This window comes from Aotus nancymaae, unplaced genomic scaffold, assembly GCF_030222135.1.
Source record: "Aotus nancymaae isolate 86718 unplaced genomic scaffold, 86718_ANA_hifiasm-v0.15.2.pri h1tg000341c, whole genome shotgun sequence".
Lineage (NCBI taxonomy): Eukaryota > Metazoa > Chordata > Mammalia > Primates > Aotidae > Aotus > Aotus nancymaae.
Genome location: NW_026988756.1, coordinates 293,024 through 305,734, shown reverse-complemented (window position 1 = coordinate 305,734; position 12,711 = coordinate 293,024). Strand labels below are relative to the sequence as shown.

Sequence of the window (12,711 nt, the reverse complement as noted above, 5' to 3'; positions counted from 1 at the left end):
CAAGTCACCGCTTGGTAGTACTGTAGTATATCTATGTGAAAAGCTCAGCTTCAATGCAACTCCTATCTGATTGTCTGATCATAGAACAGCCTATAATTAGGTACTTCATGACAGCCTAGTGATTGTTAAATGAACAGAATCCAGAGAAACCATCTGTTGTACAAGGCTGTGGCTGGTAATTGACAAAGATATGTGACTGTAGACATTCAATATGGAAGACATCTTTTTAAGTATTTTCCATTGCTAATTTAAAGCTTAAACTTTTAAAGTAAAATAAACTAGTTTATGGAAATGATTCTAAAATACTTGTTTAAGGAACTTGAACTGTATAATTTTTTTCTTGTTAGGAATTTAACTTTATTTACTTTCTTTTTCAGAAAATTCTTCCAGGAGGAAATACATCATTTGATGTAGTTTTTCTTGCAAGAGTAGTAGGAAATGTAGAAAATACTTTATTTATTAATACATCTAATCATGGGGTATTTACTTACCAGGTAAGAACCAGAATTAAAACTTATTTTATATAATATAATCATTTTCTCTGTCTTATCATATGACAGCCTTTTAAGAACTTGCTTCAGGAACTCAGAGGATAATAGAAAACATAGGATTTTAGACTTAGAGCATTTTTATACTTAATCTCTGTTCAAATCAGACTGAACAGGTGATTTTAAAGCAACAGTTAAAATGTTAATGTAAGATTGATTGACAAAAGAATGGTGAAAAATCAGATGCTGGAGAGGAATGTGGAGAAATAGGAACACTCTTACACAGTTGGTGGGAATGTAAATTAGTTCAACCGTTGTGGAAGACAGTGTGACGATTTCTCAAGGATCTAGAAATAGAAATTCCATTTGACCCAGCAATGCCATTACTGGGTATATACCCAAAGAACCATAAATAGTTCTATAAAGACACATGCACACGTATGTTCATTGCAGCCCTGTTTACAATCACAAAGACCTGGAACCAACCCAAATGCCCATCAATGATAGACTGGACAAAGAAAATGTGGCACATATACACCATGGAATACTATGCACCCATAAAAAACGATGAGTTCGTGTCCTTTGTAGGGACTTGGATGAATCCTGAAACCATCATTCTCAGCAAACTGACAAGAACAGAAAACCAAACACCACATGTTCTCATTCATAGGCGGGTGTTGAACAATAAGAACACATGGACTCAGGGAGAGGAGCATCACACACTGGGGGCAGTTGTGGGGGGATAGGGGAGGGACAGCAGATGGTGGGAAGGGCAGGGAGGGATAACATGGGGAGAAATGCTGGATATAATTTGCACCTATGCAACAACCCTGCATGACCTGCACATGTACCCCAGAACCTAAAGTAAAATAAAATTAAAAAAAAAAAAAGTTTGTTTAATTTTTGCTTTTTCACACTTATGAAGCATACTTGATAATAGTGTCAAGATTAAAACATTTATGCTTACTTTTCTTCAGTAAGTATATTGTTTACTTTTTTGATAAACTTATTTTTACATAGAATTTTGGTTTAGGTCATTAAAGAAAGTTAATGTTTATAGGAGTCATATAGCAAATCTTTTTATATATCAACCATTATTCTGTTTGTGAATCAAAATTTTTATATGTCAAGATTATTAAGGCTGGGTATGGTAGTTCACACTTGTAATCCCAGCACTTTGGGAGGCCAAGGTGGGAGGATCACTTGAAGCCAGGATTTCAAGACCAGTCTGAGCAACAAAGCAAAACCTCATCTCTACAAAAAAACATTTTTTAAAAATTAACTGGGCCCAGTGATGAGCACTTGTAGTCTCAGCTATTTGGGAGGCTGAAGTGGGAGAATCACTTGAGCCCAAGAGTTCAAGGCCACAATGAACTATGATTACACCACTGTACTCCACCCTGGGTGACAGATCAAGACCACATCTCTAAAAGAGGAAAACGAAAGATTATTAAGAATAATTGCTCTGCTGGGCACGGTGGCTCACACCTGTAATCCCAGCACTTTGGGAGGACAAGGTGGGTGGATCACAAGGTCAGGAATTGAAGACCAGCCTGACCAACATGGTGAAACCCCGTCTCTACTAAAAATAGAAAAATGAGCTGGGCATGGTAGCACATACCTGTAATCCCAGCTACTCGGGAGGCTGAGGCAGAGAACTGCTTAAACCCAGGAGGCGGAGGTTGCAGTGAGCCGAGATCACGCCACTGCATGCCAGCCTAGGCAACAGAATGAGACTCCATCTCAAATAAAAAATTAAAAAATTAAATTTTTTTAAAAATTAAATAATTACTCATATATGTCCAGCAGGTACAGTACATGCATTTCTTGCCTATGTTATAGATACAATTATTCTTGAAATTTTAAAAGGTTAAATAATTTGCCCAAGTCATGCTATTAGTAAGTTGTTGAGGGGGACTCAAACTCATGTCTTTGCAGCTCTGAAGACCATAATCTTTACCACTGTGCTGTGCTGCCAGTGGAACTCGAGTGTTAGCTCTGACACGTTACTTTACGGTTCCTGTGCTTTTTTTTTTTTTTTTTTTTTAAACATTTCCTCCCCAGTACTCATTAACTCTGACACATCATATAAAATAAGGGTCAGAGTCAGTGTTCCCTTCCAGTAAGGACCATGTCTTCTGCTTATGTACGGTAAGTCTTTATTGGTTGCTTAGTAGGCATTCAGTACACCATTGATGCTTGGTTCATCAATTTTGAAGTGCTAAATAGATCATACCCATTGAGCATGCACTTGTTGAGTAAATGAAAAGACTATCATAAAAATGAAGGTCATTGCCCTAGTGGCATCCCACAACAGACCTAGGTGATGGCAGCCAATCTGGACAATATCAAAGGTCATGATCACGTTGTTCTCAAGGTGACCCCAGTGGCCAGCTGTGTTCTTTCTTTACCTCTCCACATCTAGTCTTTCACCAAGTCTTCTTCCTAAATGTATCTCCAGTCTGTTTATTTCTCTTCTCCTTACTACCACTGCTGTCTTCCAGGCCACTCTCACTGGATTACACATTAGCTGTCTGAATGCCCTCCACTCTCCCCCAGCCCCTACAGCCATCTGTTATTCACTCTGTAGCTAGAGGGATTTTTTTTTTAATCTTTTTATTGGTATCCAATCTATCTCCAATACTATGATGTAAGTTTCATGAGACCCAGGACGTTATCTATTTTTTTACTATTGAATTGTTCACTTTGTATTTGTGCCTAGCACTTCATAGACACTTAATAAATAGCAATATATTAATAAAAATATCATTTGAATTACTGGCTTACCCTGCTTAGTTAACCTAGGGCCATCCCATGTGGGAATGACCTGGGGCTAGGCTTGGTATTCGAGAGGTTGTCTGGGCCATAGATCCATCTTCTGATGGTTGGGGTCGGGAAATCTTCTGACTCCCTATTTTCTTCTGTTGTTTATTGCATGACTTCTTGAAGGACTATTATTCAGTTTCTAATATGTTAAAGAAATCATTCTAAATTCACATACATAGTAAATCAAATATGTAGCCAAATCAAGTACAGAAATGACATTTGTGGGTTTGTTTTAAATAAAGTGATTGTTAATATTTTTCCATATAAATTAGATTTGCCAGTCTCCCTAGATCAGTCAATTATAACTAAAAATGTTAATTGTAAAAACAACTAAAATTTTATTTTTTCCTCCACTGAAACAGGTATTTGGCGTTGGAGTTCCAAATCCATACCGATTGAGGCCATTCCTTGGGGCCAGAGTCCCTGTAAATAGCAGTTTCTCACCTATAATAAACATCCACAATCCTCACAGTGAGCCTTTACAGGTGAGTTTATGATGGTAATTTTGAATAGCTTCATTTTGGTGGTGGGTATTAATGCTTAGCATGAAATCTCAGTTTGTTAGTTTCCAAGACTATTTAAAATAATAGGCTTTTATAGATGTATTGAAGAGGGGTATTACTTTTAGTACCACTTGCTGTAGTCTGAATTTTGAAATACAGTAGTCTGGATTTTGAATTTTTGGAACCATTTTTAAAACAACTGTGGCTTCTCTGGTGTTATAGTTTAGGCAGCTCTGCATTTAATTAAAGAAGAGTTTTCAGCTACACAAGGCTGCTTTTTTTCTTGCCTATAAACACCTTCTGGCCCAACATCCATGTTTTTTAAAGCTTTTAAATTTAAAGTTCAAATTTATTTCTGGAAATAATTTTTGGTGATGGCAGCTAAGAAATTAAAATCTAGGGAAAGGGTAATATAGGATCATGATTAAAAGCAAACTTATTTTTTATTTAAAAATTCAACTTCTTATCTTACCTAATCTTCTATTAGTAATTATTTTCAAGTGTGAAATTCTTCCTCACTAGCTCCTTGTCTCTTCCACAGTGGCACTGGCTAGTGTCATTCCTTTAGCGATTTTCTGAAATCTCTACCTTATATCCTAGGGACTTAGCTGTGTGACATGTGCAGCCTCTGTGGCTTCTACTTGTGTTGTCTGTGTTAAAAGTAGATGTGAGTGCTCTATAGAATAGTCTAGGGCTCCAGAGCTCTTTGGGACCAACACTGCAGGACTTAAAGCAGCTTGAAAATGACAGTAGAGGAAAAATGCTGTATTTTGTGATAAGTATAGGGCTTTGGCAACTAAAATGGTTGTCGTTCCAGACCGCCCTGGTATAAATATAAACAGTGGAAGGAGAAATGAGGAGGAACTAAAGGAAATGTTCAGAGTCTGAATAGTGAACTGCTTAGAAATTATAAGTGAAAGCAGCAACAATACTTGACAACAACTGGGTGAAGATAGCTACTGATAAAAATACTCTGCCCCAGTTTTAATTTTTGTAGCTGGATATCTTTATCACAGAAGAACTGCTCTTGTGTCCTGCTTTTCAGGTGGAAAGTATTCCCTCTTGTCCTCAACATCCTTCTGTCGTTTACGTCCTCTTGATACTTTAGGTAATGGTATATTTTTCCTGTTTTGGCTGTTACTACAAATCTATACAGAAACTCAGAAATTCTTCCTGCTTGCTTTCCTTTTAAAAAAAAAAGAAAGACAGAGTCTCACTCTGTCACTCAAGCTGGAGTGCAGTGGCACAGTCATGGTTCACTGCAGCCTTGACCTCCTGGCCCCAAGTGATCCTCCTGCTTCAGCCTCCCAAAGTGTTGAGATTACAGACGTGAGCCACTATGCCTGGCCACTTACTCTGTTAGACCCTGATGCATGAGTTGCCCCGCACTGCTGTAGAAGGGCTGTTACAGAGCACCCAAGGGTGTACTGTAGCACCTCATTGTGTTGGCCAGACCATAAGGATGAAGCTTGCAAGACTCAGCAGATGTTGGTCAGTCTATAATTGCTGGAGTTGCCTTACAGTCTGTGTGTTTTCTTCTCAACCTTTGGAGTTACCAAGCTACCACCCAGCACAATGATCTCTTTGAATTCAATTCATCTAGTCTTTTTCCAGTTAAAACATTTTAATTCAAGATTTACCACAGTAGACTCCACCAGCACGCAAGAGAGCAAATGGAACACCGAAGTTGCTCTCTTAGAACCAAATATAGATTGTTTGCCTGGTGAAGACACTCTTAACCTCGTAGTCCAGTGTTATTCTGTGTCACTAGTCTTGTCAATATTACAATAAGAAAATATTGTAAAGCAAGAAAATGCATATGATTTGTTCATTATACAACATAAACACATGAGTATGTTCAACTCAGAAAAAAAATGTTAACAATTCAAACATGAGTGAAGCAAAAACGTCCCTTTGAACTTCCTACTTCCCAGTCCAGCTGTCCAGCAGAACTTTCTGTGATGATGCAGTAGTTCTTTTCCTGCTCTCTTCAAAACAGTAACTGCTAGCTATGTGTGACTGTTGATCTCTTGAATTCAGCTAGGGTGGCTGAAACTTTATTTCAACTAATTTTAATGTAAATAACCACATGTAGCTGATAGCTGTTGCATAGACAGCACAGCTGCAGTCCAAGCCCTTCCTCATGGATACCACTTTTGCCACCGTGTGTGTGTCATTCAGACCTTTTTCTGTGCATACATATGTGAGAGCACAGAAACATTTATTGTGGGAATTTGTTTACACAGAAAATATTCTGTATATAATGTTTGGCTTCCTTTTTTTCCTAAACTATACTAAATTAGAACAAATAGCACTGGACTAAAAATAAAGAATGTGTCAAGTTCCTAGTTTTAATGTAATTGTTTCTTTGAATTTGTAATTTAGACTTTTTCTGTCTCCATTTCTTTATTCATCTTCTCTCTTATTAGTAGGCGACCTTTTAATCTTCTGTGGTTGTTTTTGGTTTCTTTGTTTATTTTACAGACCCCAGGCTGGAGTACAGTGGTGCAATCTTGGCTCACTGCAGCCTCAACCTCCCAGACTCAAACAATCCTCTCACCTGAGTCTCCTGAGTAGTTGGGACTACATGTGCATGCCACCACACCTGGCTAATGGTTTTTATTTTTTGTAGAGACAGAGTCTCACTATGTTGCCCAGGCTGGTCTCCAACTCCTGGGCTCAAGTGATTCCCACTATCTTGGCCTCCCAAAGTGCTGGGATTACAGGCGTGAGCCACTGTGCCCGATCTAGTCTTATGTTTTCAAGCATTGTTATGCTTATTTGCTTGATACCAGGAAAGATTAATGAAATAATATGTGTAATGTCTTCTTGTTTTCCAGAAAAAGTTCTACAGTCATCCTATCAGCTAAGGTGTTATTCTTAGTAGTACAATAAGCACTATAGACAAGCACTGTAATAAATCAGGAGGAAATACTAAACAAGGAAAATCTATAGCCCATCAGTCTTTGCTATATGCATTACTTTTAAGCCAACAACCCCCCAATCCCTGCCACAAAACAAAAACAAAAAAAACCCTTTCAGCTTATACTGAAGAATTGCCATTTTTCTCTCTGTCCTTTTTCATTCACTCCTAGAGAACTTTTGTGATGAAACAGGTGAAAGTTTTTACCCATTCTTATACTTCACCCCAAATTTAATTGAGTTAATTAAATATATTTTCTTTTTAAGAGCTAGGGTTAGCTTACCTTTAAAGGAAGGTCTCCTGCCTTATGACCCATTTTGTTTCTATATATTTACCCAAAAGAAAGGAAAGCAGATGTCCACACCAACACTTGTGCTCAGTATCCACAGCAGCTTTCTAATGCCCAGACATTGGAAACAACTCAAATGTTCATCAGCATGTGGATTGAAAAACTGCAGTATAATCAAATAGAAGTTAACTATTAATGCATAAACAATGTGGTAGACCTCAAAATAATTACACTGAGCAAAAGCCAGACACAAGAGTACATACTGTATTATTCCATTTACATAAAACTCCAGAAAGTATGAGCTAGTCTGAAGTGATAGAGAGCAAGCAGATCAGTGGTTGCCTAGAAATAGGAGGGGACAGAGAAGGATTGATGGATTGCACAAGGCATGAGGAAACTTTTGGGGATAATGGATATATTTAATATCTTAATTACAGTGATGATTTTATGCCGGAACACATATGTCAGGATTCATCAAATTGTATACTTTAAATATGTATTATTCATTGTACATCAATGATAAGCTGTTTTTAAAAAACTATAAGCATAGGCATAAGCCACAGAAATATTAGTACCTGTGATTTTGCTGCTAGTAGAAACTAAATATTTTCATGTTCCATTAGAGTTGTTGTATATATCTCAAAATAATATTTACATTTTTCACCATTTCACAAGTATGGTACTTATTTGATCCACTGCTGGATCTTGTTATAAATGTATGCATAAAGAACCACTTTATGTTACTATAAGAAATACAAAATTCGTGTTTCTAAAACTTGGTAATTTTTAAAAATTATTCCCTTCGGGAAAAAGAATAATAAGTGTCCCGTTACTTTCTAAAATCTGGTCCCTGGAGCAGCTTTTATACTTAGACTGTATCTAAGTTAAATTTTCAGTTACCTTATTTTAATTAAAAATACCACCATTGCTTACACTTACAGGGCACTGAATTTAGTGATATGATACATATCCTACATTTATAGCTTTATAAGTTTTTAAATTTTTTTGTGATAAACAATTAGGATGTCAGAGTTATTGCTCTGTAATAGCAAAACACCTGCTTTGAGAATATGACTTTGAACTTAACCATCGTGTGCTCTTTTGCCCCAGGTTGTAGAAATGTACTCTAGTGGAGGAGACCTTCACCTAGAACTCCCAACGGGTCAACAAGGAGGTACCAGAAAACTGTGGGTGAGTTGCAACCTAGTTTTCTCTTGTGTGTGCTCCCATGAAACCAATTATTCTTAAATTAGAAAATGCTTAACTCCTTATAGGCTGAACAAATATGGGTGACTTGTCTTTTAATCATTGTCTTAATGTGAATTTATGTCAAGTACATATGAAAATTGGAGGAGTGAGTGAGGAAAAACTATAAGTAGTAATTTTTGGAAAGGGCAGTGAATAAAATTGGTGGGAGTTCTACCCCACTACATGAAAGAAAGTAACTTCAGCTATTCTTTCTCAGAATTATGTTGGTAAAGTTGTCTCTGAATCTAATAATTTATGATGTGGTTTACACATAAAAAAAAATCTGAAGGATTAAGAAAAAGTAGGAAGAATCCATTATGTTTTTGAAGGTAAGCAATTGAATCTTCAGGTTTACTGTTAGTAAAGGAGATGGGATTTGCAGAGGGAACCTAATCAGGCACCTGTGATGATTATAAAATTTTTAATTCCAGGCAGGGTACGGTGCCGGTGGCTCACGCCTGTAATCCCAGGGCTTTGGGAGGCCAAGGTGGGCAGATCATCTGAGGTCAGGAGTTTGAGACCAGCCTGACCAACATGGTGAAACCCTGTTGTACTAAAAATACAAAATTAGCTGGGCGTGATGGCACATGCCTGTAATCCCAGCTACTTGAGAGGCTAAGGCAGGAGAATTGCTTGAACCCGGGAGGCGGAGGTTGCAGTGAGCCAAGATCATGCCATTGCACTCCAGCCTGAGCAATAAGAACAAAACTCCATCTCAAAAAAAAAAAGAAAGAAAACGTTTATTTCTTGAAGGTGATCTGTGTTCACCTTCAATATTGTTGAATATTTAACAATATTAGCCAAATTAAAGAATATGTAAGAGAACCTTATTTGTAGAGGTTCTGGCCATGTGAGAGTTTTAAAAATGTTTACCATGCTTTAACCCAAGAGGGAGAAGGCAATTGTGGTCAATTCAGTTCTGTACCCAGGTCACTCAGATCACTGCTCATCTGTAATTTGGAGGAACACAAACTTCACCAAGAATAAGTTTTGAGGATCAGAGTTTCTTTATTAACTACTATTACACACACACGGCCTCTTGATTCTGTTTTCTGACCAATCTTGACCAGGGAAGAGATGTGGAGATTACATTTTTAGGTTGTTAGTATGAACGTTTAGAAACAACAAGCCAGTAATTTGGTTAATTCCTGGAATATAGAAACACACTAGCAAAAATAAATATGCAATGGACAGTTCATTTATATCTTTTCACAAAAATGTTTCACCTTGAAATTATAGTGGTTGTGGACATAGGGAGGGGAGCATCACTCAATGGGGTCTGTTGAGGCGGACTAGGGGAGGGAAAGTGGGGGGGGAGGGAGTTGGGGAGGGATAACATGGGGAGAAATGCCAGATATAGGTGACGAGGATGGAGGCAGCAAACCACATTGCCATGTATGTACCTATGCAACAATCCTGCATATTCTGCACATGTACCCCAGAACCTAAAGTGCAATAAAATATATTTTTAAAAAAAAAGAAATTATGGTGGTTGATGCAAAAATCATCTATAAAACAATGAGGATTAAATGCAGACTATTAAATCTGTGCATATTGTGATTCTAGATAGAACTAAAAACTTCCTGTCAAATATAATTAGTATCTAATAAATAAACATAAAAGAATTCAGATTTCTAAATAGTCAAGAATGATAACAGAATAGCGTCATGTTCTTATAGTCCTAGTGGCTGCAAAAAAATATACAGTAATTCTTATTCCTACAAACCTAGACTGAGGAAAAAGCCAATGGGCTGTGATCTCACCTCCAGCCTGTTTTGGTGTACGTGAAAAAGCCCCATAGACCAAGTCAACTCCCTAGAGTTGGGGAGTGGATGGTCCATCCCTCCAATCCTAAGAGGATTTCAGTCACCCGTTTACTACTTTGGGACTAAAAGGAAAGTAGGAATAAGTGAAGGCCGCTAAGCTCTAGAACACAGGGATCTCCTAAAATAAGCTGAAAGATTTGTACAGAGAAGAAATTCCAGCAGTCGCCAGGGAGCCATATTGTTCTAAAACCAGGAAAGAGATTATACCTCAAACTTTTTTTTGCAATAAGTCTTCCTTTTAGTGTATAAATGTTCTCTCATTATAGGACTGAAAATGTGTGCTGTCTTACATGAATGCAGTTGGTAAACTGTGGATTAGCTTGAGAAGCTTTGCGTTGTTAGGTTTCAATGAAAGAGAGTCTAAGCCTTGCTGGTTATCATTTATGGAAGTTCTTGTGGACTTCTAGAAAAGTATTTTCCTCTGATGGTGACATTTCTGTTGGTTAAATTTCAATACTGAGTTATATACCCGAGCACCACTAACTAGCATGTTAAAAAAAATAACTGATTTTGTAGATTAGTTTTACCTTTTAATGATGATTTTGTAACACAATTTGTTTTCAGATTATTTGACTTCTTTTAGTTTGCTCACTTTACATATCATATTTCATCAATTCTAAACAGCACATTTTTCACATTTTAAAGTTACCCAGAATTGGAGTGTGTGTTATATATTGGTTTAATTACAATGCATTTCTTTTTTAAAGGTATATAAAATACCCATCTTTCAGTCAGTGTCATTTAATTCAATAAAATATGGTGGTTTTGCCACATTACAAAAGCTGTGCTACATTATGGTCTGTTAACTTGTCAGGAAATTCCTCCTTATGAAACCAAGGGAGTGATGAGAGCCAGTTTTTCTTCTAGAGAAGCGGATAATCACACAGCTTTCATAAGAATAAAGACTAATGCTTCAGACAGCACAGAGTTTATTATCCTTCCTGTTGAGGTTGAAGTTACTACAGGTTAGTGGAAAACTGATGAAATTGAAAGTTGTTTTGTTTTCAGTATAGCTTACTCTGGCAAAGTGAAGAATAATTGTTGACTTTTCTTTTTTCCAAGCTCCTGGAATTTATTCCTCAACTGAAATGTTAGATTTTGGTACACTAAGAACACAAGGTAAAAAATCTTTTAAAAGAGTCTTTATAGAGTTTTTTTTTTTTAATCCCTGTATTCAGTGCTGAATGGCTCTACTATACTTTGTAATTCAACTTTAAACATTATTTCTCAGTAGGTTGCATGATCTCGTAGAAGTCTCCTATTCAGACTCAGCACCTTTACAAGTTTATACCCCATTCCTCTGAGGGGTGGGCAGCATTGCTTACCTGGTTGACAAAAAAGGCCATGGGATAATTGAAGTTATCTAAATGGATGATTGAGACAGAAAGTAGTTTTCTAGTTTCTTAATCCAGTTGCCCATGCATTCAGTTATCCTGACTCTTTTCGTTTTGTAATAGTAAAGTAAAATCAAAATATTTACTTTTGGATTTTATTTAGATATGAGTTATTAAGTTACATTATGACAAAATGTTAAAAGTTTATTGCAGCTGTTCAGAGAATTCAAATTCTAATATTAAAAACCAAGTAAAGATTTTTATTAAGGAAAAACTTAAGAGTACTTGTAATTTGGGATCTATATGGACTATATATAATAAAATATAGTTGTTTAAGATTGAAGACCACATGTTTAAAAATTAGATTTGCTTTTAATGTATTTTTACATTGTAAATTATTAATTGCTTCATTATGTTTTGCTGGAAAGCTAAAAGATTAGTAGTGTCTGAGTTTACTAAAAAAAAATAATATTTTGGGGGCTTGGCATGATGGCTCATGCCTGTAATCCCAGCACGTTGGGAGGTGGAGGCGAGCGGGTCACTTGAGGCCAGGAGTTCAAGACCAGACTAGCCAACATGATGAGACCCCATCTCTACTTAAAAAAAAAAAAAGTACAAAAGTCCGCTGGGCATAGTGGTACATGCCTCTAATCCCAGCTACTTGGAGCGAGGGGGCAGGGGACCGACGTGGGAGGATCACTTGAGCCCGGGAAGCGGAGGTTACAGTGAGCCAGGAATGTGCCACTGTACTCCAGCCTGGGTGACAGAGCAAGACTCTGTCTCATTAAAAAAATATATATATATATATATATATATATTTTTTTTTTTTTGGGAGGGAGGGTTTTAAAAATCTGATTTAAGAGGGAACAGTTCTTAGAATAGACAATGTCCTTAGGAGTAAAGCAGTTACCACCGAATGTTTCTTTTTATTAATGTCATTGTATTTCACAAATTGATAGCTTCAATTTGATATAACGTAAAGATTCTAACTTGGTTAAAAAGCACACCTTTTTAAGAAATCTTTCTTTTCCTCAATTTTAACAGATCTACCAAAGGTTTTAAACCTTCATTTATTAAATTCAGGAACAAAAGATGTACCAATAACAGTAAGTTTTTACTTTTGTTTTTCCTAATTTTTGTAGTCTTTGTTTTTAAATGTATGACAAAGTTAAAAATAATTAACCCTTACTCTAAAAGATTTCTATTTTGTGATGACCTGGTGACACTTTGGTTCTAAGCGTGATGTGAGAAACCTGCTCTGCCCCAACCACCCA

The 12,711-nt window shown here is 36.7% G+C and overlaps 1 protein-coding gene across 1 annotated transcript in view; it reads left to right on the top strand.

Annotated features, from left to right (window-relative positions):
• Window positions 1-347: 347 nt before the first annotated feature.
• The window catches only part of LOC110568450 (transmembrane protein 131), a gene marked incomplete at its 5' end in the record, with an annotated part of 81,247 nt that continues 68,883 nt past the window's right edge, over window positions 348-12,711 (top strand). Inside the window, 6 exons of the mRNA XM_064372093.1 lie at window positions 348-494; window positions 3,677-3,799; window positions 8,140-8,220; window positions 10,918-11,068; window positions 11,166-11,222; window positions 12,482-12,543. Of these exons, the coding sequence (XP_064228163.1) occupies window positions 348-494; window positions 3,677-3,799; window positions 8,140-8,220; window positions 10,918-11,068; window positions 11,166-11,222; window positions 12,482-12,543 (621 nt within the window). The remainder of the gene's footprint in view (window positions 495-3,676; window positions 3,800-8,139; window positions 8,221-10,917; window positions 11,069-11,165; window positions 11,223-12,481; window positions 12,544-12,711) is intronic.